General features: G+C 42.9%; 3 protein-coding genes across 3 annotated transcripts in view; all 3 read right to left on the bottom strand.

Moving 5' to 3' along the window:
- Nucleotides 1-4,905: 4,905 nt before the first annotated feature.
- LOC138963779 (uncharacterized) lies at nt 4,906-11,878 on the bottom strand. Its single transcript, XM_070335633.1, has 4 exons — nt 11,060-11,878; nt 8,636-8,747; nt 6,382-6,578; nt 4,906-6,029 (listed from the first exon to the last, which is right to left on the bottom strand). The coding sequence occupies exons 1-4, from the start codon at nt 11,112-11,114 to the stop codon at nt 5,809-5,811; spliced, it is 585 nt and encodes a 194-aa protein (XP_070191734.1). The 5' UTR covers nt 11,115-11,878; the 3' UTR covers nt 4,906-5,808.
- A 135-nt stretch (nt 11,879-12,013) lies between these two features.
- Nucleotides 12,014-22,429, bottom strand: LOC138963778 (heparanase-like). Its single transcript, XM_070335632.1, has 10 exons — nt 22,088-22,429; nt 21,364-21,500; nt 18,645-18,821; nt 18,039-18,201; nt 17,119-17,169; nt 16,397-16,600; nt 15,905-16,016; nt 15,191-15,297; nt 13,905-14,039; nt 12,014-13,186 (listed from the first exon to the last, which is right to left on the bottom strand). Exons 1-10 carry the CDS (start codon nt 22,273-22,275, stop codon nt 13,027-13,029), a joined length of 1,434 nt encoding a protein of 477 aa, XP_070191733.1. The 5' UTR covers nt 22,276-22,429; the 3' UTR covers nt 12,014-13,026.
- Nucleotides 22,430-23,294: 865 nt separating this feature from the next.
- The window catches only part of LOC138963777 (heparanase-like), a 13,869-nt gene continuing 11,592 nt past the window's right edge, over nt 23,295-25,571 (bottom strand). Inside the window, exon 10 of the mRNA XM_070335631.1 lies at nt 23,295-24,376. Coding sequence (XP_070191732.1) covers nt 24,214-24,376 — 163 coding nt within the window. The 3' untranslated portion in view covers nt 23,295-24,213. The remainder of the gene's footprint in view (nt 24,377-25,571) is intronic.

Genomic DNA, 25,571 nt, shown 5'->3' with positions numbered 1-25,571 from the left:
AAAAACGCCAGTTTTGGCCAAAAACGCCAGTTTTGGCCAAAAACGCCAGTTTTGGCCAAAAACGCCAGTTTTGGCCAAAAACGCCAGTTTTGGCCAAAAAATTATAGTTTTGGCCAAAAAAGTGAAAATTGTCCACCAGCGCCAAGCTGCTTGGCGCTGGTGGACAATATTCACTTTTTTTGCCCAAAACACACTTTTTTGGCCAAAACTGGCGTTTTTGGCCAAAAAAGCAAAGTTTTGGCCAAAAAAAAAGTTATAGTTTTGGCCAAAAACGCCAGTTTTGGCCAAAACCGCCAGTTTCAGCCAAAACCACCAGTTTTGGCCAAAAAAGCAAAGTTTTGCGCTGGTGGACAATATTCACTTTTTTTGGCCAAAACACACTTTTTTGGCCAAAACTGGCGGTTTTCGCCAAAAAAGCAAAGTTTTGGCCAAAAAAAGTATAGTTTTGGCCAAAAACGCCAGTTTTGGCCAAAAACGCCAGTTTTGGCCAAAACCACCAGTTTTTGCAAAAAAAGTGTGTTTTTGGCCAAAATAGTGAATATTGTCCACCAGCGCCAAGCTGCTTGGCGCTGGTGGACAATATTCACTTTTTTTGCCAAAAACACACTTTTTTGGCCAAAAACGTACATTTTTGGCCAAAAAAGCAAAGTTTTGGCCAAAAAAGTATAGTTTCGGCCAAAAACGCCAGTTTTGGCCAAAACCGCCAGTTTTGGCCAAAACCGCCAGTTTTGGCCAAAAAGTGCGTTTTTGGCCAAAAAAGTGAATATTGTTCACCAGCGCCAAGCTGCTTGGCGCTGGTGGACAATATTCACTTATTTTGCCAAAAACACACTTTTTTGGCCAAAACTGGCGGTATTGGCCAAAAAAGCAAAGTTTTGGCCAAAAAAGTATAGTTTCGGCCAAAAACGCCAGTTTTGGCCAAACCGCCAGTTTTGGCCAAAACCGCCAGTTTTGGCCAAAAGAGTGCGTTTTTGGCCAAAAAAGTGAATATTGTTCACCAGCGCCAAGCTGCTTGGCGCTGGTGGACAATATTCACTTATTTTGCCAAAAACACACTTTTTTGGCCAAAACTGGCGGTATTGGCCAAAAAAGCAAAGTTTTGGCCAAAAAAGCAAAGTTTTGGCCAAAAAGAGATTTGGCCAAAAAAGTGAATATTGTCCACCAGCGCCAGCAAATACAAAAGATTTTGCCAAAAAAAGATTTGGCCAAACAAAAAAGATTTGGCCAAAAAGTGAAGATTTGGCCAAATCTTTTTTGTTTGGCCAAATCTTTTTTTGGCCAAATCTTTTTGTGGCAGAAGTTTGGCCAAATCTCCCGTTTTAGCTAACATAAACAGTTTTGGCCAAAACTTTTACATAGAAAGTTTTGGCCCAAAAAAAGTTATAGCCAAATCTATTTTATTTGGTCAAATGTGTGGGTTGTTTTGGCCAAATCTTTGTCTTTTTTGGCCAAAACTGGCGGTTTTTGCCAAAAAAAGTGAATATTGTCCACCAGCGCCAAGCATAGATGTAACTAGCTGAAGCTGTAGGTGTGTTATGTACTGTTACAGTAGGGGGGGGGGGGGGGTGAACATACTGCTGTTTTTGTAGCTGTTGGTGTGTTTTGCACACAGGGGGGGGGGGGGGGGGGGGGATTGGGGTTGTATACTGCTGTATCTGTAGCTCTAGGTGTGTTTTGCGCTCTACACGAGGGAAGGGGGTGGAGTGTTGTATGTTTGGTACTGTTACAGTGGTGGCAGCGGGGGGAGGGGGATGTACATAATTCTGAATCTGTAGCTGTAAATGAGTTTTGTACTGTTACAGTGGTGGGGGGGGGGGGGGGGTTGGGGGTTGTACATACTGCTGTAGCTGTAGGTGTGTTTTGCACTGTTACTAAGGGGGAGGGGAGGTGTACATACTGCTGTAGCTGTAGCTGTAAGTAATGTTTGCACTGTTACACTTGGGGGTTGTATATACTGCTGAATCTGTTGCTGTAGGTGTGTTTTATACTGTAATACTGAGGGGGGGGGGGTGTATACGGCTGTATCTGTAGCTGTAGGTGTTTTGTACTGTTACAGTGAGGGCGGTACGCGGTAGGGGCGGGGGGTTCTACATACTGCTGTATCTCTAGCTGGTGATTTGTTTTGCACTGTTACACTGGGGGGGGGGGGGGGGTTGTACACACTGCTGTATCTGTAGGTTTGTTTGCAACTGTAACACTGGGGGGAGGGGGGGTTATACTGCTGTAGCTGTAGCTGTAAGTGAATTTTGCACTGTTACACTTGGGGGGGGGGGGGTGGTGGTGGTACATACTGCTGTATCTGTAGCTGCACCCAGCCAGCAAGACATTAGCGGCCGATAGTCGGCCGAACACCCTTCAAAAAGTCGGGCAGGTGACGTCAAAAGATACGACGCGGGTGTTGGCCCGACTAACTTTTGCAAAGAGGCAACGAGGCGGCCGACAGGCGGCCGAACACCTGTACTATGGCGGCACGCATCCGGTCCGATGTTAATCGGCCCGATGGCTTGTTGGACCTGCGGCCCGACACCTTATGCCGACATCGTCCCGATGTCTTCCCGCTGAAATCGATATCTTCCCGATGTCGGCATAAGGTGTCGGACCGCAGGTCAAACAAGTCATCGGGCCGATTAACATCGGACCGGATGCGTGCCGCCATAGTGCAGGTGTTCGGCCGCCTATCGGCCGCATCGTTGCCTCTTTGCAAAAGTTAGTCGGGCCAACACCCGCGTCGTATGTTTTGACGTCACCGGCCCGACTTTTTGAAGGGTGTTCGGCCGATTATCGGCCGCTAATGTCTTGCTGGCTGGGAGGGGCCGCTTAGGCCCCTGGTGGGGTCCAGGGGCAACGCCCCGGTAGGGGGTTCAGGGGTTGTTAGAATGTTAGAATTATAAAGGCCATTTTGGGGCCTCTCCTGATAGCAAAAAATGAGATCATGCCTTTTTAAAAAGCTATAAAACCCACAAGAATAATGTTTTAGCATTTTAAACAAAAGTGTGATTTATAACATACACACACACACAAAACTTTCCCCTTATTTTTGAGTCACTTGAGAAAAAGTGACTCTATGTAATCGGTCAGTGTTCGTCTGTCCGGCCGGCCGTCCGTCCGGCCGTCCGGCCGGCCGGCCGTAGACACCACCTTAACGTTGGACTTTTCTCGGAAACTATCAAAGCGATCGGGCTCATATTTTGTTTAGTCGTGACCTCCAATGACCTCTACACTTTAACGATGGTTTCGTTGACCTTTGACCTTTTTCAAGGTCACAGGTCAGCGTCAAAGGAAAAATTAGACATTTTATATCTTTTCTCGGAAACTATCAAAGCGATCGGGCTCATATTTTGTTTAGTCGTGACCTCCAATGACCTCTACACTTTAACGATGGTTTCGTTGACCTTTGACCTTTTTCAAGGTCACAGGTCAGCGTCAAAGGAAAAATTAGACATTTTATATCTTTGACAAAGTTCATCGGATGTGATTGAAACTTTGTAGGATTATTCTTTACATCAAAGTATTTACATCTGTAGCCTTTTACGAACGTTATCAGAAAAACAAGGGAGATAACTAGCCTTTTCTGTTCGGCAACACACAACTTAACGTTGGGCTTTTCTCGGAAACTATAAAAGTGACCGGGCTCAAATTTTATGTGAACGTGACTCATTGTGTTGTGAATAGCAATTTCTTCCTGTCCATCTGATGCCTCATATAATATTCAGAACTGCGAAAGTGACTCGATCGAGCGTTTGCTCTTCTTGTTTCAGTTGCTAATGAAAGATGAAACACCCGACTACGTTCTCATCAACTAATTTCGGTGGTGCACTCGCCCTATCGCAAAAAGAAAAAAATGACAAAAGTTCGCTTGCATTTATTTTATAGAATTCTCGCGACCTGGCGAAAAAAATGTCGATGCACCTCTAGCCCTATGTACCTGCTAGTGGTACCGGTCAGTATCGTCCACAACCAACCACTCAAAACGACGTACTTTGCCGTAACCTGACCCTGGGGTCCGGAGCCAAATCGCCGACCGGATTTTTGAGTGGGCGTGGTTTGCAGCGAGAGTTATCTTTTCCTAGCTTGCCCCATGCATAGATGCTACACCAAGTCCGTATTTCCTCGGACCCATAATAAATTTCACCACGCAGTGGCCGTTGTCGCACCACGTGCACACGGCCTGACCGGGAATGGATATCTTGGCGATACTGTCGCCAATGAGCTGGCGCCTTTCTTTCTTGTTGATATATATAGTGACAGTCACTTCTTCTGACAGCCAGTTGGCTTTCCACTTGTTTTTCACACTTTGGTCGTCGATCGTAAGAGCTTCCACAGCCGACAAAACAATACGGAATCCAGACGCCATGATGCTACCTTTTTCACCTTCGACGTTTGGAGATCGGCAACCAATCAAAACAACCCACAAACCGCCATCGGTGAATAATTAAGCCCCGGCGATAATCGTCGGAGATCGACAGCCAATCAAACGTGACCCATGATACTGCTATGGGTTCACGCGAGTGCTGGGGTGCTGGGGTGCGAATGCACTGACTTCAGACGCAGACAGCTTCAGCTGAACGGTTCATACCACCACCTATGGGTTCACGCGAGTGCTCGGGTGCGAATGCACTGACTTCAGACGCAGACAGCTTCAGCTGAACGGTTCACACCAACCCCCCCTCCCCCCCCCTTTTTTCTCAACGAATTTGCATCGATCTCAAGAATGGTCTGTGAGCTAAGGAAAATATCGGAATTCCGATAAAAATCGGACCAGTCCCATGTCTGACACATACACACACACACAAACACAAACACACGCGCGCGCACGCACACGCACACACACACACACACACACACACACACACACATTAACAAAACAGTTTATTTAGGTTAAGTTTGATTTTATTTGCACTCTTACACACGGCCAAAGCATAAACGCAATTATACACGCACACGGGCACACACAACCACACACAGACACACAGACACACACACACACACACACACACACACACATTCACCCAGACACACACACATACGCGCATCGAAACAGTTTATTCATTACAACATGAGTTCTGTACTTATTGGGCACACAAGAGAGAGAAACGCATTGTAATGAAGCGACTCCAACCTGTACTTCACTTAGTGTCTACATCTTGTCTGTAATTTGCTGCTTTACTTGGTTACTATTTTGATAAAACAGATTCAGAATCAGCCTCAGTTGGTTGTTCATTTCTCTTCAACATATTGGGCTATTCGGGGCCGATTCCATATTCTTTCCACAACTAGTTTGTATGGAAGCCTCATTTAAAAACAGATACATGCCGATGTAGCACTTTTGACACGAAAAGCGTGATCCCACCATTCCACGTGGACATCCTGGCATATCGAAAGAGCGGGTGACGGGCGCAGTGGCTTAGTGGGTAAGACATCGGCCTCCTAATCGGAAGGTTGTGAGCTCAAATCCCGGCCGCGGCCGCCTGGTGGGTTAAGGGTGGAGATTTATCCAATCTTCCAGTGCACGTAATGTGCAGACCTGCTAGTGACTTATCCCCCTTTGTGTGTATACACAAGCACAAGACCAAGTGCGCACGGAAAAGATTTTTTAACCCATGTCAGAGTTCGGTTGGTTATAGAAACAGGAAAATACCCAGCATGCTTCCAAGGAAATCGGCGTATGGCTGCCTGAATGGCGGGGTAAAAACTGTCATAAACGTAAAAATCCACTCGAACAAAAACATGAGTGAACGTGGGAGTTTCAACCCACGACCGCAAAAGAAGAAGAAGAAGAAAGAGCGGGTGGGAACCGTTTATGTCCAGCTATCTGGGAGTAGAGCTAGGGGTGGGCTTTGGGCTGCCGGGTGTGGCTGGACTGGGGTATACGCGGTCATCAGACATGGCTTCGGAGGGTAGCTGCACCGCCTGGTCGTAGGACGGTGGGCTGACGACAGTGATGGTAGAAATTGGGGCTTGCGGAGAAGGCTGATGCTGGTCTTCACTGGAAGGAGCCTTTGCCGCTGATGGGTCGTCGTTTTCTGGAACTGAAACGGACACACAATGAAAATCACGTGTTGGTACTAGCCAGTCATGCTGGAGAGGCATCATACGTCATTTGTATCAGGCCGAAAATGCCCCCCCCCCCCCCCCCCCCCCCCCCCGCCCTAAATTGAGACTGGCTGCCTAAATGGCGGGGCAAAATCAGCCACACATACAAAAGCCCACTTGTGCAAAACAGGAGTGTACGTGGGAGTTACATTCCACGAATATAGAAGAAGGAAGCAGCAATTTCCAAACCATTGTAAAAAGCTTCGAGCTGCAGAGAAGAGCTTTAAAAAATATGTTCTATTATTATTATTATCATCATTAATAATACATTTGTGTTTGCTATCTTACCCACGGACACGATTGGCCCAACGGAATTGGAGCGGGGTTTCTTCATTGCCGCCAGCGGGTCCACTTCGGGTTTCTTCATTGCCGCCAGCGGGTCCACTTCGGGTTTCTCCTTGACCTTCCTGACGACAATACACGCCACCAGCACCACGATAAAAACCACTGCGACACCTCCAAACACGGCAGACTGAGTGATGAACCTGTATGAAAACGAAGACAATGATTGCAGATCAAACTTATCCTAAAGACTGAGTCTAATTCGTATGATGACAAACAACACCCCGAAACCTTCAAACATGGCACACTGAATCACGAACCTGTGGGGAAACAAAGCCGAATTATGATAATTTCTTGTGTCAGAAAATAATTGCAGATCGAACTTATCCCAAAGAGAGAGTCTAACTGGTATGATGGCAAAGACCAACCCTGAACCCTTTTAGAATTATTAAGGATTTGTGATTTTAGTTATTGTCGTCATAACTGATGTCTGATACATATATAATTCTTACTGATACTTCTATACTGTTTATTTTACGCATATGTACAAGTGATGGTTAAACACGTTTTGTTAAGGAGGAGCATGCTTATGCGTGTGTGCTGTTGTGGGATTTGTGTGGGGAATGTATGCGGGCGTGCGTGAGCGTGTGTGTGACTGAGATTGCAAGCGATGTTTGGAAGGGCGTGTATGGATTGATTGATTGTACTCTGGCCAAAACATGTCCCTAGTGCACTGCACATGGTTGAAATAAAGTCTTATGTCTTATGTCTTATGTCTTAAACTTCCGAACAAGGCATATTGAGTGACGAACCTGTGGGAAAACAAAGACAATGATTGCAGATCGAACCTATCCTTAAGAGTGGCACAGAGTCTAACTCGTATGATGACAAAAAACACCCCTAAACTTCCGAACACGGCGTACTGCGTGACGAACTTCTTAAGAGTGAGTTTAATTCGTATGACGGCACACACCACCCTGAAACCTTCAAACATGGCACACTGAATCACGAACCTGTGGGGAAACAAAGCCGAATTATGATAATGCCTTGTGTCTCAAAATGATGGCCGATTGAACTTATCCTACAAAGTGTCAGAGTGTGTCATTCGTGCGATGACAAACAGCACCCTGAAACTTACACAGCACCCTCAGTAACGAACCCTTGGGAGAAATGTCAAATTTTAAATGTTTAGGATAAAAGTCGCTTGTTTATGTCAGTGCTTGTTATTGTGTCATGTACCAGGAGATTGGTTATCCAGAACTCTCACTTACTCCTGTTCTACATGATCTATGCATCCTTTTGTTTCTGTCATAGCCGAATTTAGATTACTGAGTAATAAATAAAAGTAGATGTACCTTTAACTAAAAACGTACCAGAGAGTATGATTATGTTAATGTATAGCAGTGAAGCAGCTGATTTAAAGAAGTTTTTTTGTGAAATGAAGCTTGAAGAAATCCGAGGGATATTCGCTGTAGGGATGGCAAAGGTAGAATGGGAACGGAAACAAAGACAAATTAATGCATGGAGACATTGCTGTCGGCCAAAATCAACCGAAGACCGCGTTTAAAAGTTGAATACAAGAACAATCATTGAACGTAATCCTGGTGTGAATTGACAGAATTACAAACCTTATGTGTTACAATGAATAACACACAAAGCAGAATAAATGTTTCAACATCTTTTTCTTTTCTTTTCTGTCTTTTCTTTTCAAACAAACAAACTTCCCAGAATGAAATACAAGAACAGTGTTAAACTCAAACCCGGTAAAACTCAAACCTAGTTAAAACCCAAACCCAGTGTATAAGTTGCTTCACAAAATCTCAGAACAAAAACCACTCGGTCAGACTAATGTGAAACCCAGACTGGTTGGCTCTGATTTAGAACCAAAAAGTGCTCCCAAAAATGTCCCACCAACTTTGCGGCTTTTCAGCGGAGGGCGGAAGTGACGCTAAAATTCTAAAAATCGAACTGGAAGATTTTCTAACAATAAATATCTTAAAATGAAATAAAATATCTTTACAACTTATTAAAGTTGATAATTAATACCTAGTCAAAAACACTTTTGAAACAGCTTGAACAATTTGATCTAAATCCAAAAATATAAACTGAGTTAACCAATTTAAAAAGACTAATGGAAGGGAGGTAACAATCAATGTCCACATTACCCAAAAAACAACAGTTGCTTCCCTTTAACTACTAACCTAGATCTGTGTACATGTTCAAAACAAGATAGGTTTTGAATGTGTTACACTCGACTTACTCGTCCTTATCGCAGCAGTAGATTTGAGGGTAGGATCCACAGCAGTTGTTGCTGCAGTACACCCCCGCGTTGCTTTTGGGATCTGTGTAACACAGTTCTGTACATTGCACCCCTGAAAACAGACAAAAATTCAATATAATACAACCTTATTGTCTGAACGTAGAACAAACAGAAATGTCTTTTTTGGCTCGTTTACACGGATTGTACATCACATAAAATATCAATCCTGTTATAAGAATCACTAGCTCGAAACATGACAAATCACGCACACCTGAAAAAGACAAGAATGTAATGTAATACAACTTGATTGAATGAATGTAGAACGCACAATCTTAGCATACAACCACGTCATGTCCCAAATAGACTCTGTTCTGGGGACAGAAACACAAAGTTAGCATAGCATAGCATAGCATAGCATAGCATAGCATAGCATAGCATAGCATAGCATAGCATAGCATAGGACGCACATGTGTCTGTTTGCTCGTTTACACAGATAGTAGCCTACATCACATAGAATATCAGTCCTTTCATGAGAATCACAAGCTCGTAACATATGACAAATCACACGCATCCCCTCACACATATCCACAACCAAACATGTCCACACACACACACTCTCACATACCATACCCCCTTGGATACTCTCATGCTCCAGTATAAATTATAAATTTTACATTATGATTGATGTCAAGCTATAAATCCAAAAACAAACAGACTTTCTTTCTTTCTTTATTTGGTGTTTAACGTCGTTTTCAACCATTCAAGGTTATATCGCGACGGGGAAAGGGGGGAGATGGGATAGGGGAAAGGGGGGAGATGGGATAGAGCCACTTGTTAATTGTTTCTTGTTCACAAAAGCACCAATCAAAAAATTGCTCCAGGGGCTTGCAACGTAGTACAATATATGACCTTACTGGGAGAATGCAAGTTTCCAGTACAACGGACTTAATATTTCTTACATACTGCTTGACTAAAATCTTTACAAACATTGACTATATTCTATACAAGAAACACTTAACAAGGGTAAAAGGAGAAACAGAACCGTTAGTCGCCTCTTACGACATGCTGGGTAGCATCGGGTAAATTCTTTCTCGTCCCAACCAATATGGGACTCCCCCTGACCCGCGGGGGGCAAAACAAACAGACTGCCAACGTTCCAACATTCACAATCCAAAAACAAGAAAGGTAGGTTGTTGGAACGTTTGTTATTGACAAAACAATACATTCACAGATATTTCGACCCAACGGTCTTTTAAGTGAACAGACAAACAAATATTCACACACAACTTATCTTGGTAGTTCTATCAGTTTTCGTCCACTCGTCTGGAAGCTACAAGTAAATATAAACGTAATTAACATAACTTCCTCAAAGAAGTCCAGTTCATTAAAGAAAAAAGGAATTGGAGAGAGGTGAGGGAGGCAGGGGGGGGGGAGGATGGAGGTAGGCTAAGGATAAACTGTTCGTGACTATCAGGTTATCGGGTAAATAGAGTGGGGCAGTATTCAAGTATCTGTCCGTCATTTTGTTGGTCTGTGTGCTCGTTAATGCGGTATGTGTGTCAGTGTGTGTATGTGTGTGTGCGTGCGTGTGTGTATGTGTATACTTGTCTGTGTACTTGTGAATGCTGTGTGTGTGTTTGTAAGTATGTTTTTTTGTTTGTGTGTGTGTGTGTGTGTGTGTGTGTGTGTGTGTGTGTGAGTGTGTGTGTGTGTGTGTAATCTGTGTATTCTGTGTATGTGTGTATTTGTGTGTTTGTGTCTGCGTTTGCTTGTTTTTTCGTGTGTGTGTGTGTGTGTGTGTGTGTGTGTGTGTGTGTGCGTGCGTGTGTGTATGTGTATACTTGTCTGTGTACTTGTGAATGCTATGTGTGTGTTTGTAAGTATGTTCGTTTGTTTGTGTGTGTGTGTGTGTGTGTGTGTGTGTGTGTGTGTGTGTGTGTGTGTGTTTGTACTTGTCTGTGTCATTGTGTATTCTGTGTATGTGTGTGTTTGTGTGTGTGTGGTTTGTGTGTGTGTGTATGTGTGTGTTTGTATGTGTGTGGTTTGTGTGTGTGTGTATGTGTGTGTGTACTTGTCTGTGTACTTGTGTCTGATGTGTGTGTGCGTTTGATTGTTTGTTTGTTTTTTCGTGTGTGTGTGTGTGTGTGTGTGTGTGTGTGTGTGTGTGTGCGTGTGTGTGTGTGCTTGTTTGTTTGTTTGTTTGTTTGTTTGTTTGTTTGTTTGTGTTTGTGTGTGTGTGTGTGTGTGTGTGTGTGTGTTTACCAAAACACATACACCCCTTATCCGAGTTTGCAGAATCGGGAAACCTTAAAACACAGTTCAAGTACTTCAAATATCACAAGAAAGACTATACGTTTCAGTTCATGGATTTCAAAGATAAAACACGAACAACAAAAACCTTCAAAGCAAACATTCCAAACTTACCACACAAGAGCAACACGAAAACAAAAGATGTCAGAAATAACACAATGTCCTCCATGGTAGTTCTCCTGTCACCCAACGTAGCCGGCAGTGAGTGTGTACGTGTGTCACAAAATCACAGCCAAAAACATGTCAGTTCGGTAGAAACCCGAAATACACACATGCGGTGGGTACTGGGTTTGGTTCTGCGTCTCACCGGAACGCAGACAGAAAAGTGTTAGGTCTGTTGTAACCGAAACTACAGGCGTGTAGCAGACAGCCAGTGTGTATGTCAGTCACCAAAACACTGCCAAAAACTAGTTGACTCTTTTTGTGATCAAAAGTTCCCGCGTGTAGTGAGCTTTGGCGTGTAGGCTACGTGAGTGTCACCAAACCACAGTTTAAATGCTATCCGGTCCGTCCTAACCAAAAGTACACAGTTGTGTGTATATGTGTTCCAAACACACAACCAGAAATACGCCAGGTTTGTTCTGAACAAAAGTACACGCATGTAATAGCTAGTAGGCTACTTAGTGTGTTAACGTACGTCGTCACAACACAGTACCAAAACACTGACCGGCTGAGCGAACTCGGAATTATTATTGACTGTAGCATGGATCCGCCTGTTACCTTTCACAGCTATTTCGCAAGTGCGCTTTTTGGTGTGGGGAAAAAAACGTTCGAGCGTTACTCGCTTATTTGCATGTGTGCGCGGCTAGTTGGCCTCAAAGCATATCGAAGTAGTTGCAATATTCATTCACAGTTACATTTCATTGTGTAGATTTAGAGAGCTTGAAACTAATATTTTGTACTAAAAGAACGCTTCAGGTAAAAAGTCGACGCTTGGCTGATTTGGGTTATTTGCAATTTGGAACAGAATTAAATTGTTAGTTTTGTTCAAGCACGCACGCACGCACGCACGCACGCACGCACGCACGCACATACACACAGAGAAAAGGAGAGACAAACAGACAAATATGTAGACAGAAAACAGTTTAACAAAACGAGTACAAAGCAATGCCTAAGTACGGTAAATCTCAAGATTGATCATTTAAAATAATCAATCAAAATGTGTAAGAGAGTTTGCCACACACAATAAGTACTTCATGAGCAACCCCAAACAATATGGTAATTAGGCTCTCAATGATATGACAAATTTTGTAGTGGTACATTGCGTAAGCATGGTTTGAACAACAGGCACACGAGTGTGTGTGTTGGGAAGGGTGTGTGTGTGTTTGTGTGTGTGTGTGTGTGGGTGTGTGTGTGTGTATATGTGCGCGTGTGTGTGTCTGTGCGTGTGTGTGTGTGCGTGTGTGTGTGTGTGTGTGTGTGTGTGTGTGTGTGTGTGTGTATGTGCGTGGACACATATCTCTTCAACATTCGAACACTGGTTTATTTTGTACATAAATTGCATGCCAGTTGGTTGTGTATGTGCCATAGAAACCTTTGACTGGAAAGTTTCTTTTTTGATTTTCACAGATGTATAAACTATTGTAATCAAACATTATTAAAAAAAATCAAGCTTGTGGATTCAAATCAACAACACGCGACCTAAACATTGTTGCATTTTCGAGAAACGGTGCTCCCCGCGTAAATAATTCAACACTCACCACCACAGACCTAGACACGCATTTACACGGGGTAGCCCATCCCTCCACTTGGAGACATACACACACTCAACCGCCTGGAGGCTTTCTGTACATCATTATTAGGATTGTGTTATCAATCACTTTGTTAAAGGTCCACTAAAATCAATCTGCAAACGTCGTTAACAATCATTAAATGTCAGTTAAATGCATTCAAGGTCATTAATAATACATTCTCAACCTGCACAGAAAACAGTCACAATTTTGATTGTCGGTATGTGCCCAAGTGAAGGGATGGTCTTGTCCATTGTAAAAGCGCAGCCACATCTGATATAGTGAGCAGACATATTTCCACGGGAAGGGCTGTACATTTACAATTCCTGAATTGCAAACAAGTGCATGTGATCATCGTTCCGAACAGATGGGAACTTGCGCGTGGTGGAAGACGACGAAGGTGAAGGAATATGGCGGCGCTGTCACGTGACCTGGGGGCGCATGCGCTGGCTTCATTTCCGGTACTTCATCGTGCACCAGTTGCAGCTTTACACCATTTAACGACATGAACCTGCAATGGATTTACATTTTCTTTGGAGTTGTTCACATGAATGTTTCAAAGCTATTTAAACGGTTAAAAGATCTCGTCAATTTTCAGAGGTAAAATCTTCTTAAATATAGACAACTTGACTGTTTCCTCTACGATTTTGTGACCCATTCGTTCGTTTTTGGGTTTTTTCTGCTCTGAGAATGAAAATGGAAAACAATTTAACAGAAATTTTAATTATTATTTATTATTATTATTTTATTTATTAGTGAGTATTTCTACGCACATACCCTCCCAGAGGGGAGGCTCATGGCGTTTACAATATTCCGTGTGAGATGGAATTTTTTACACAATATATCACGCATTCACATCGGCCAGTAAATCTCAAGCGTGTTAGGCGAGTATATACTTTTCACGGCCTATTATTCCAAGTCACACGGGTATTTGGTGGACATTTTTATATATGTCTATACAATTTTGCCAGGAAAGACCCTTTTGTCAATCGTGGGATCTTTAACGTGCACACCCCAATGTAGTGTACACGAAGGGACCTCGGTTTTTCGTCTCATCCGAAAGACTAGCACTTGAACCCACCACCTAGGTTAGGAAAGGGGGGAGAAAATTGCGGCCTGATCCAGGCCTGAACACGCAACCTCTCGCTTCCGAGCGCAAGTGCGTTACCACTCGGCCACCCAGTCCCTAATTATGCTGGTAATGGCAAAGGATCTGTCATCAAACTTACTCAGACAATCTGTCTCCGCCCCATCCGGTGAGAGAGTAGATCATACGCGGCTGAGATGCAAATTGAGGAATGTCAAAGGTGACAGGGACATTCTTAGGATTCAGCATGTAGACTACCACACTTCCAGCCGGGAAACTGTCAGGGGAAATAAAACATGATTATCATTTGGTTTCTTATTTCATGTTAATGCTAAGAGTGAACGGAAAGCCGTTTGAGTTCTGGCCATTCATCTTAAGACTGTATGAAAGCAAAGAAGAACACGATCAAGAAGAGTTATCTGCACACCAAACACAAAGAAGAACACGATCAAGAAGAATTATCTGCACACCAAACACAAAGAAGAACACGATCAAGAAGAATTATCTGCACACCAAACACAAAGAAGAAAACAAGGACAAGGAACAAACAAACAATAAGAAGAATGGACAAAACAATCAAAACAAGAAGCAAGACAAAATTAAAGGGAGGTGGGAAAAATAGACAGGTGGAATATGGAAAGTGAACAAAAGCTATCTCTGTTATCTACTTCTTTGAGCCTTTCGAGCTTCTTAGTGGCTTTGACCCCCCCCCCCCCCCCCTGTCACAGACTGGTTTTCACAGAACAAACACACATAATTATTACAGGGGTTGCCTCGAAAGTATCTGTGAGACTCTTAAACAAATGAGGCAGCGCGTGGTTTAGAGATATAACGAGCAAGGGTAAACTTCAATGGCATAGTCTTTACTTAAACCGCCCCGTGGAAATAATGTCACATTCTAAAGAAGAGCGACAGTTTGAGATTAATTCACTAGGACGATGAACCTCAGACGGGGCCAAATCTTGACTCGACTTTACAACTAAGGGTATGATTTTGGAGGCCAAAGCCATTCAATAGATTAATATTGGTTCGCCTTAAGCATGAAAAATGCCGATATTTTGTATAATATTCTTAATGTAAAAAGATGACGGGGAAATAGCTCAGTCGGTAGCGGCGCTGGCTTCAAACCCAGCTGTCGCTATCGGCGTGGGTTCGATCCCCACGTTCGGCTAGGGATTTATTTCCCATATTAACTTTGTGCAGACTCTCCTCAGTGTCCGAACACCCCCTTGTGCACGTATGAGCACGATACAGAACCCAAGGACACAGCGAAAGTCTCAGGGCTTGGACACATAAATACACGCATGCAGGAAAATACAATGGGTAGCGCCGTATACTGTATGGCAGCTCGCTTTCCCCAGGGAGAAAGCAGCCCGAATTTCCATGAGGGTGACCTCACAGGACTATATATTTTTTATCCTGACTTACTGATCAGGATGAGCGCAGGCCGAGTAGACTCGAACGTCCTTGGGGGCTGTGGTGCTGAACACTGGACCACGCACTATCCTCTTGTACAGCACCGTCAGCCAGTAATCCTGTACACACAGAGACACAAGCATGCATGTGTGAATACACACAGACGGATGCATGTATGGACGCACACATGCACGCACACGCAGGCAAGCACCAGTTCTGCTTCCAGACAATGCTACGTCAGGACTTGATAAACAAAAAGGGTCCCTGCCTGAACGTTATAACATTTAGAGGGTCACCTAGAATCCGTCCTGATTGGTCAAAAAGCCATATGGGGCACTGAATTGGTAATATAACATTGTCAGTAATATCGTTTTCGTCCCAATGAATGTCGTCCTCCTCATTATCGTCATTGTCGTTGTATCTTTGCTGTTAGCATTGCAGTTGCAATATGATCATCATCCCTAGGAGCAACAGCAGCAGGAGCAGCTGCAGCAACATCGTCGTCGTCGTCGTCGGCATCATCACCATCATCACCATCATCATCATCATCATCATCATCATCATCATCATCATCATCGTCATCGTCGTCATCATCATCATCATCGTCGTCGTCGTCATCATCATCATCATCAGCAGCAGCAGCATCAGCAGCAGCAGCAGTCATCAGCATCATCATCATCACCACCACCACCACCACCACCACCATCATCACCAAGTGCTACTTACAGGTCTAGGTTCACCCTGAGAGTCGAGCAGGGCGTACGTCTCTCCGTACAAGTCCTGACGAAGCACTGTCTCTACGCCGTGCAGTGCACACAGCCCCAGTTTGTCCAGCCACCTGAAGACACACATACCACATCAGCGTGTAATATCAAGACCATACCATACTTATGAGCTTCTTTTTCGTGTACACCAACCCGCATAATTATGATAGGGGTTAACTAGGATTTATTTTCATCTGCAAATCTGTCAATATGGCCAACATTGTTTCTAAAATGTTGGGAAAGGAAGGACATTCCAATGGATCCAATACACACTCTTTTCATGAAGGTGAACGCAAACCTCTTTCTACATTCATCAGTTCGAAAACAATCTGCCCTTGTTTGATCTTAAGTAGCAAATCACCTAATATGACACTGGAAATGACGTTACACTAAACATGCTAATTCATGCAAATGTATGCACAACAAAAATGCATAAATCACCCAATCCACTCACAGAAATCCAGCGATAAATCTGTCAGCCACATGGGGCACCCCTCCAGACCACGTGGTGGACGTCTCGCTGAGCCAGATGGGGAGGTCGGGGTCCACTGCGCGACTCTGGGCCGTCATGGGCAGGAGGGAGGAAGTGACGAAACTGTCCATGGTGTCTATGGACGTGAAGCGATTGGGGTCGGCGTCCGTGTCGGGGTAGTAGTAGCTGTGATGGTTTAAAAAGGACAGACATGTTATTTGTGTAAGCATACATTTTGGCAGGCTGGTGGAAAGGTAAGCGCAATTGCACGCGCGCACACACGTATGCAAATGTACAATTTTTGAAATAGAAACACATCATTACAAAAACCGTTAGCCAGGGATAAATGCCACTTATAAAATAGGTCATGAGATTGTAATTGATCTGTCAGATTCAATTACCCAACCTTCGTTTCTATGATTCTTGGCACGTCATCAAATTCAAAATTATGTATCCTAAGGTTTTTCCGAAAGAGTTCTCTAATTTGTTCAAACTTGTTGCAACACAATCTTAAAATACCACAGGCAAAATATTAGCGAAATCTATTCATTGGGTCAATCAGTGTCTGGTATTTTCAACGGCAGCAGTTTACTTGAGATACAAAGATCCTTCAGATTGTCAATTGCTCACGAAGGCGTAATGATGCGTTCCAAGAAAATGTTCAAAGCAACATAAAAAGAAATTCAGTAAAATCATGAACTTACTGGTGAAATCCTGACGCGTACACAACTTTGGCACCACCAGCAGCAAGAAATCTGAATAACACAACAAGATTAAGATTCAACTGAGCATTTACATACTATTTTGCAAACGTGATCTTTGAAATCACGAGTCTCGTTTCAGGAACAGGCGTCTGAGAGAGCTATCAGTGCTGTCACAATCATGCCACCATGAACAAATCTCTGTGGATGATTGATTTTCGGTGACCACGTCTGGCTGTCTTAATTACTGTCTGTTCGACGCTCGTTCAACCGTCCGCCAGCCTGTCTAGCTGTCCATGCGTCCGTCAATCTGACTGTCTGATTCCTTTACTCTCTCGCTTTCTGTCCGTGTCTCCCTCATACTCTGTCTCTGTCTCGGTCTCGGTCTCGGTCTCCGTCTCCGTCTCTGTCTATCTGTCTCTGTCTCTGTCTCTGTCTCTCTCTGTCTCTCTCTCTCTCTCTGTCTCTCTCTCTCTCTCTCTCTCTCTCTCTCTCTCTCTCTCTCTCTCTGTCTCTGTCTCTCAATGTCTCTCTCTGCCTCTCTCGCTCTCTGTCTCTGTCTCCCTCATCCTCTCTGTCTCTGTCTCGATCTTTGGCTCTGTCTATCTGTCTGTCTCTCTGTCTCGATCTCTGTCTGTCTCTCTGTATCTGTCTCTCTGTCTCTGTCTCTATCCTCTCTGTCTCTGTCTCTGGCTCTGTCTCTCTCTGTCTCGATCTCTGTCTGTCTCTCTGTATATGTCTCTCGGTCTCTCTGTCTCTGTCTCTGTCTCTGTCACTCTCTCTCTCTCTCTCTCTCTCTCTATTTCTCTCTCTCTCTCTCTTTCTTTCTCTCTCTCCCTTTTTCGCGCAAGAACGCCTAGCATATTCATACTTCTTTTTTTCTTTTTAATACATATATACGCTTTAACCTTATCAAAGCTTACCCCTGAAAGGTCTCGGTCTTAGTGTTGGCCACCTCAGGGCCGATGATGTAGGAAGAGTAGTATGCAGGGAACTGTTTCAGAAGCTTCTGAAGCGACGCTATGTCTTTGGCTAGCTGTGCTGGAGTCAGGGCCTTTCCGTATTTATATTCGTAAATGTCGTACTCTGCAAGAACAATTATATTTAAAAGAAAGAGATGTGTTTAGGTTTAGTCTAATAGATTTGGTTTCATGTTAATGTTGAGAAATATGTTTAGGTTTAGTTCTGTGCTAATATTAATTTATTTTTCTTGTGTGCGCACCTGTTCATTTTATGCGTACATATATTAATGTCCATGCAGATGATTACTTTCAGATGTTCGAATACCTGCCGGTTTGGGTTAGTATTTATGAAGGGAATGCTGGAGGGAATAACTACAAAGTCTTGGTAATGACAGTAATGGCGTCATCAATGGATTGTCTATTATACTTCTTTTCTTTCTCTTTTTTCTTCTCTTTTTTATGAGCAAGAAACACCTAGCTATATAGCACTAAAGTCAAATGAGTCAAATGTACAAGTCCCTAAGGAAACGACGATTGCTTTCACACATGGCGAAGAATGCAGCTCACCGTTTCCCAGCTCAAAGCCCGCAATGGTGTAGTTCCTGTGAGCGGAGAACTGCAGGAGTTCACGAGCGTTGTCAGGATTCCAGGATCCGTCGGCGTTCCGCTTCAAGGCGTTCAGATCCATGATGAAATCCCAACCCACATTTTCTACAAACTGGTTGATCGCCTCCCACGGTTTCGCTGAGACATGGAGGATTCAAATTATGCACGGGAGTTGTGAAATTTAAGGGGGTGATTTTCAAGCAACAAACAAAAGCCCTTGATTATTATGTAAGTTATACAAATAAGATAATAAATGGATATGCTAACTGACAGACATGTAGAAACACGCATACAAGAATTAGACAAAACAAGTGCTTTTATCTTGCGCTTTATCCTCAAACAAAATCAACAAACGCAAACAGACTAGCAAACAGACTAGCAAACAGACCAGCAAACAGACTAGCAAACAGACTAGCAAACAGACTAGCAAACAGACCAGCAAACAGACTAGCAAACAGACTAGCAAACAGACTAGCAAACAGACTAGCAAACAGACTAGCAAACAGACTAGCAAACAGACTAGCAAACAGACCAGCAAACAGACTAGCAAACAGACTAGCAAACAGACTAGCAAACAGACTAGCAAACAGACTAGCAAACAAGCGTAATTGCGTTGGACCTTTTCTACCTGATCAAAACAAACGAGACTAACAAACCGAAAGCCAAAACAGACAGAATCATACAAAAACAGGCTCACACAAAGAAAGACAAAGACAGAGAGGTACAGGAATCTTATACATCAGAGCAGTTGTAAATAGCCATGTACATAATTATTATTTGGAATTTTCTTTTGTTTTTCATGCTTACTTTTGAGTGCCGTGTCTCTGTTTGTGTTGTTGCCTTGTCATCTTCATTATGGGGGCGAGGACGCCCCCATTCTATACGGATAGTTTCGAGGTTGACCATGGGCAGCGCCATTTTGTTGTGAAATACGTCATCAGTTTGTGTACACAGGAAGTTGTGACATCCGTCACCCTATGGGAGGGGTGACGTCAAAATTGTTCATCTGTAGAAAGTTGTGAAATCCGTCACCCTATGGGAGGGGTGACGTCAAAATTGGTCATCACAGAGTTTGTGTAACACAGGAAGTTGTGAAATACGTCACCCTATGGGAGGGGTGACGTCAAAATTGTTCAACAAAAACATGATATGTCGCATTGTGCAGGGTCAACTGCAACAAACTCAAACCGAGCCATTCATACCTAGCTGTATTTGAGTGACTTATATACCCGACATTTTTATTTCTTATTTTTAGCACAGGTGTAGGAAAAATCATGAACCAAAATGTTATTTATTTTCTAATTTAACATTTTTTTTACAAATATGACCATGGTCTTTTAAACATACAGTGACATTAAACATTGTTATGTTAAAAAAAAGAAAAAAGAAAAAAAGCTTTTGTGCACAAATCAGAAAATACATTGTACATTTTACCTACAGGCCAAACCGTGAGTGTCTGTGGCAAAGCCCGACCCAGGAAATTGCACTGATTTTATATTTAGATCAGAGAGAAATTGTCAAGAACAGGCGCTTGCATTTGGATGTGTCCAATGATAGTAGGTTTGGTTGTGATCAATCAGAATAATGTAGGAATAAAAATGTATGACAGTTTAGTATGATGACATGTAATTCACATATGCTGAAATATGATATTATACATCATGTAATATTATTATGGCTGTTGCCATGACCATGAAACCCAACAAAGGTTTAATGTAATGTAATTCAAAATACCAAAACCGAGCACCTATTAATCTCGTCTTTGCGCGTGAAGATTGAGGCCGTCTGCCAGTAGCGGTTAGGTCATACAGTGGAACCCCTCTCTAGCGACCTTTAAAATGTTGACAAAAATCGGTCCTTGTGGAGGGGGGTCCTTACAGAGGGAGGGGGGCGGAGTCAGGGGGCCACAAAGAAAGTCAGATTTAAAAAAAAAAAGAAAACAGAGAAGTTTGAGTTGCTGACGACCGTTCTCTCTGAAAGCAAACTGCTTCGATTTCATGTTTGTCCTTGGTGTCCACCAGTTCTGGTGCATGTACTACCCTGGCCAAGTTTCCTCTCAAGACATCAAAGAGACCGCCCCAGTATACTCTACAGCCTCTGGGCGAACCACCTCTCATAGCTAAAACTGGGTCAATGACCCCTGGGAAGAAGGTCAGTGTCTATAAAAATTTTACTCCTAGGCCTGCGGCCAGGGGGGGGGGGGAGTATACCGGTACCATTTGAGAATCAGACCAAATGAGAATTGAACCATTTGAGAACATCCTTTTTTTTCAATCACTACATCGAAGGCCTGCGGCCCGGGGTTCACATGGGTTGGTTTGTTTGTTTGTTTCAAACCCACACCCATATACACACATTTCCCATTTAAACCATTTGTCGGCCCCCTGTCGATATTTATCGACTAAGTTCCTTGTGTAATTTATGCGTAAGTGTATATGAGTGTGTATGAGTTGTTGATGCGAAAGAATGTGTATGAGTGCGCCTTGAGTCACCTTGTGGTGAGGTATGTGTGCGTTATAAATTCTCGTATTATTATTACATCTTGTGTTTGTCAGTCCACTATAGAGAGTATTGGGTCGATATTTTTGTGTGAATGTTTTGTTAAAAAATCAAACGTCCCAAATAGTAGCCTTTTTTTCTTTGTTGAAGCTTTAGCTAATTAGTGTTTCGTTTCACTTACGTGTAAATATAGAGCTGTAGCCATGGTAGGCTGGTGCGTTGGCACTCATGTCATAGGTGAGGTTGTCAGCTGCCGTGCCTCCCAGACGCAGGATATTGGGTGCCATGGCTTTGGCCAGGTTCACAACTTTCTTCGAGCTAAAGAATTGAATGGGGATAATTATATCATTCTTATCCGATCTTTAGTCTCCAAGAGGCATTTCTGAGAATAATTTCGGAAGAGAAAAACAAGAATTAGCACAGAATGGAATAAGGTTTAACAAGTGGTGAGGAAAAATCAACGTGAAAGTCAAATACTGTCATAAAAAAATCTATACTCAGTAGATACAAAAACGAGTTAAAAAAACAAGTACCAGAAAAAATGACAAGTCATTCGACAAATTTTGTTTAATTGTTTTTTTCTTTCTTACTTACTTACTTTGTTTCTTTGTATCTTTGTTTGTTTGTTTCTTTCTTTCCTTCTTCGTTGTTTTTTCTCTCTCATTTCTTTCTCTCTTTTCTCATTCTCTCTTTCTTTCTTGTGTTCGTTTTTTGTTTACAGGGCAAAGTTACTTCGTTAAAACATCATGTAAGCAAAGAGAATGTCAGTCCTTGCTTCAGGAAAATGGGAACGTCGACCCTTCAACTTCCTCTTCTTCGTTCAACTCCCATGGCTTTTACGTGTATGGCCGGTTTTCCCCCGCAATTTAGGCAGCCATACTCCGTTTTCTTAGAAAACCCCTCACCTGAAAGGGAAGCCATTCCAGTTGACCTGGGCGTGCCAGGCATCAATGGTAACTCCAACAAAGCGAGACCCGATGGTGCTCGTAGACTGGTACACGTTCACCGTCACTGTCGCTCGCTCCGCAGCATTTGTTAATGGTAGAGCAAGGGGGAGGCAAGCGAGTGACAAAAGTAACGCAGTTAGCTTCATTTTCTGCGCGTTATATCTGCGAGTGAATCTTCCACGGGTGGTTTTAATCAGAAGATTGACCACTTTAGTGTGTTGGAAAACGGTATGGGACAGCTACCGCGAAAGGGGACTTCTGTACTTGGAGTATTTGATGTTTTTATTTTGATGTTGATAAGGACTGGATGGATTGAACCAACTTATGATGTACTGACACCATAAGTAGGCCATGGTATGAAACCTTTGTTTTGAGAGACTCTATTGTATGTCAGGAATCACGATGCAATCTTCTGTTTATCGGTTTTATGAGTTTTTTTAAATTTTTTTTATCTAACAGTAGGTCAGCACGTAAAAAAACCAGGTTACGTTTTCCAAAACATACAGACATACGCATGCGTCCACACACATACGCGCGCACAGACACACACACACACACACACACACACACACACACACACACACACACACTAACACACACTAACACACACACACTAACACGCACGCACGCACACACACACACACACACACACACACACACACACACACACACACACACACACACACACATACACACACAAACTGACGATTATATCTAAAACTATCTGAATTGACCTCCGTTGCGGCATAAATGTGTTCACACCAACGTTTTGCTGTTGCTAGTATGCTTTGCGAAGGAAAAAATAAAATAAAGTTGTGTAAAGTAGCTAAGACTGCAGATGGACTATATGAAACAGGGACGGGGTGGAAGGGGAAAGAACGAAGGATAAAGAGAAAAGGAGGGGGGGAGAGGGGGGAGAGGAAAGACGGAGAAGAAGAGAGTATGAAGAGGGGGACCGTGAAAGGAGGTGGGAGGGAAGAAAGAAAAGACAAAGAGACAGAGCAGAAAAGAGAGAGAGAGAGAGAGAGAGAGAGAGAGAGAGAGAGAGAGAGAGAGAGAGAGAGAGAGCGATGCATAACCTTTGTCTGAATTTCTTATCGCAAACTTTTTAAATGAAACTCTACTTCACCATTAAAACAGACACAGTGAATACAATACCAGAAAACAGTGTCAAGGATGTTTAGTTGGTACATGTCGTATGTTTGTACCGAGCACTGAAGATAAGCATTCTATTTCATGCTTAAACAAAGCACAGCGCACAACAACGAATCGCCACCTTCCTTTCTATTGAATCTCATGTGCAGAGGTGTGAATTGCTTTTGTTTGTTTTTTTACTTCAGCAAGAAACAAATTTCAAATAAAACGAGATTTTTTCATAGGTCGTACTATTTTTAATTTACTAGCCTGTAATACAACAATCCAAATGCAGTCGAACTGTTACAGGCACGAGTAAAACCATCGTATAAAATGTCGAAATGCGAGGGTACTTTTCTTTTTTCTACAAAATATCAGTACTTGGAAACGCGCATCCTCTAAAACATTAACAGGTGCTTCATCTGGTTATTCTTTTAATTAACACGTCGAACAGACGACTTGGAATGTAAAGTTTAATCGTCTTTTCGAACTCACACGGAGTCTTATCAGTTCGAACTGGCTTTCAGACGATACATAATTGATGAAAAGATCAGCGTGTCAGGCACAAAGTCTTAGTCAGACCTGGGAACCCCTGTTTTACGCTCGGGGTATTCTCAAACAAACTTGGTGTATTTTCAGAAAAAAAGGAGCGTACTCCACACAGCATTTGACCATCCGTGATTCAAACATGCTTCACACGCGTCCGTTGCACCGTTAATTAAGTTTATCAATACATTTAAAACAAATGCTTCTTTCAATGATTACTGACAAAAACTTAAATCATATGTCAAACTACTGGATCAGCTTCAGGATACCCTTGTGAAGAAGAGAAGTCTAGGAATGTTTCTCGTCGTATTTTATCCTACTGAGCGTACTGATCGTATTCTAAAAGAATCATGCATACAAAATACGGCCAAATCGTATGGGTTCCCATGTCTGCTTAGCGGATATCACTGACGATCCAAACAGAGCGGAATGTGCGCGTGGTGAAAGACGACGAAGGTGAATGAATATGGCGGAGCTGTCACGTGACCAGGGGACGCTACTCTTGCCTGCATTTTCGGTAACTCGTCATTGACCAGTTCTAGTTTGACGCCATTCAGGGATGTGTATCTGCAAAGAGAGTTAATTCATTAATAATTAATCTACACAATATTACAATACTAGTGACACTTTTTTTTTATGTACATCAAATGTTTGTAATCAGGCGATGAAAAATGCAAGAAATGTGCAATGTGTTAAATCAGTGTCGACTATTGTTTAAGCCATTATTATATGATAACAAAAAATTCCTATGAGGTAGGAAAAACACCCCCGTCAAAGGGAAATAACCTTCTCAGTTGGTGGCAGTGACTGAGTGAGAATGGTTATTTCCCTTTGACCATGAAGATGTCCCTGTATAAGTCCTTGTATAATTTTAATCCACCAATAACTCCCTAACCGTGTGTTTGACTGGTCCCAATTTTTGTAAGGACCGTCTCAGGAATGTATAGAACCTGTTCACCAAGTTTGGTGACGATCGGTCCGTTCATTCTTGAGATCTATATGCGAACACAAACACACAAACAAACACCCAAACAAACACATCGAGCGAAACCTATACACACCCCTATACCGGGGGTGTAAATATGACAGCCATGTAGCTTTTAATCCGGCCAAACTCGTTGTATAAAACATCCTGCCGGAGGAAATAAAACGCTGAGAGTGTTTTCTATAATACGCTGAAATTATTTCAACATGCTCATTTCCAAGGTAATAGGTGCATCCATTCGAGCAAGATCACTCTCCAAAAAGAAATCAAAACAATACACTGTATATTTTTCATTACCTGCAGTTTCAATCTAAAGCAGGCATTGTACTCGACATTGGTCGTGCGTTATCTCACTTTCTTTCTTTCTTTATTTGGTGTTTAACGTCGTTTTCAACCATTCAAGGTTATATCGCGACGGGGAAAGGGGGGAGATGGGATAGGGAAAAGAGGGGAGATGGGATAGAGCCACTTGTTAATTGTTTCTTGTTCACAAAAGCACTAATCAAAAAATTGCTCCAGGGGCTTGCAACGTAGTACAATATATGACCTTACTGGGAGAATGCAAGTTTCCAGTACAAAGGACTTAACATTTGTTACATACTGCTTGACTAAAATCTTTACAAACATTGACTACATTATCTCACTGATCCTGCTGAAAAGTGATGTACTGGTTTACGTCCTCTTGGGCCCAGTGCGCCTATCTTTGCACAGAGGTATGTAGAGTATGCTGGGTGGGGGGGGGGGCAACACACAGGGCAGTGATATAGTGGACACCCC

Source organism: Littorina saxatilis, linkage group LG4, assembly GCF_037325665.1.
Source record: "Littorina saxatilis isolate snail1 linkage group LG4, US_GU_Lsax_2.0, whole genome shotgun sequence".
In the NCBI taxonomy this organism is placed as follows: domain Eukaryota; kingdom Metazoa; phylum Mollusca; class Gastropoda; order Littorinimorpha; family Littorinidae; genus Littorina; species Littorina saxatilis.
The sequence above is the reverse complement of the archived record's forward strand: the minus strand, read 5'-3'. Positions and strand labels throughout refer to the sequence as shown.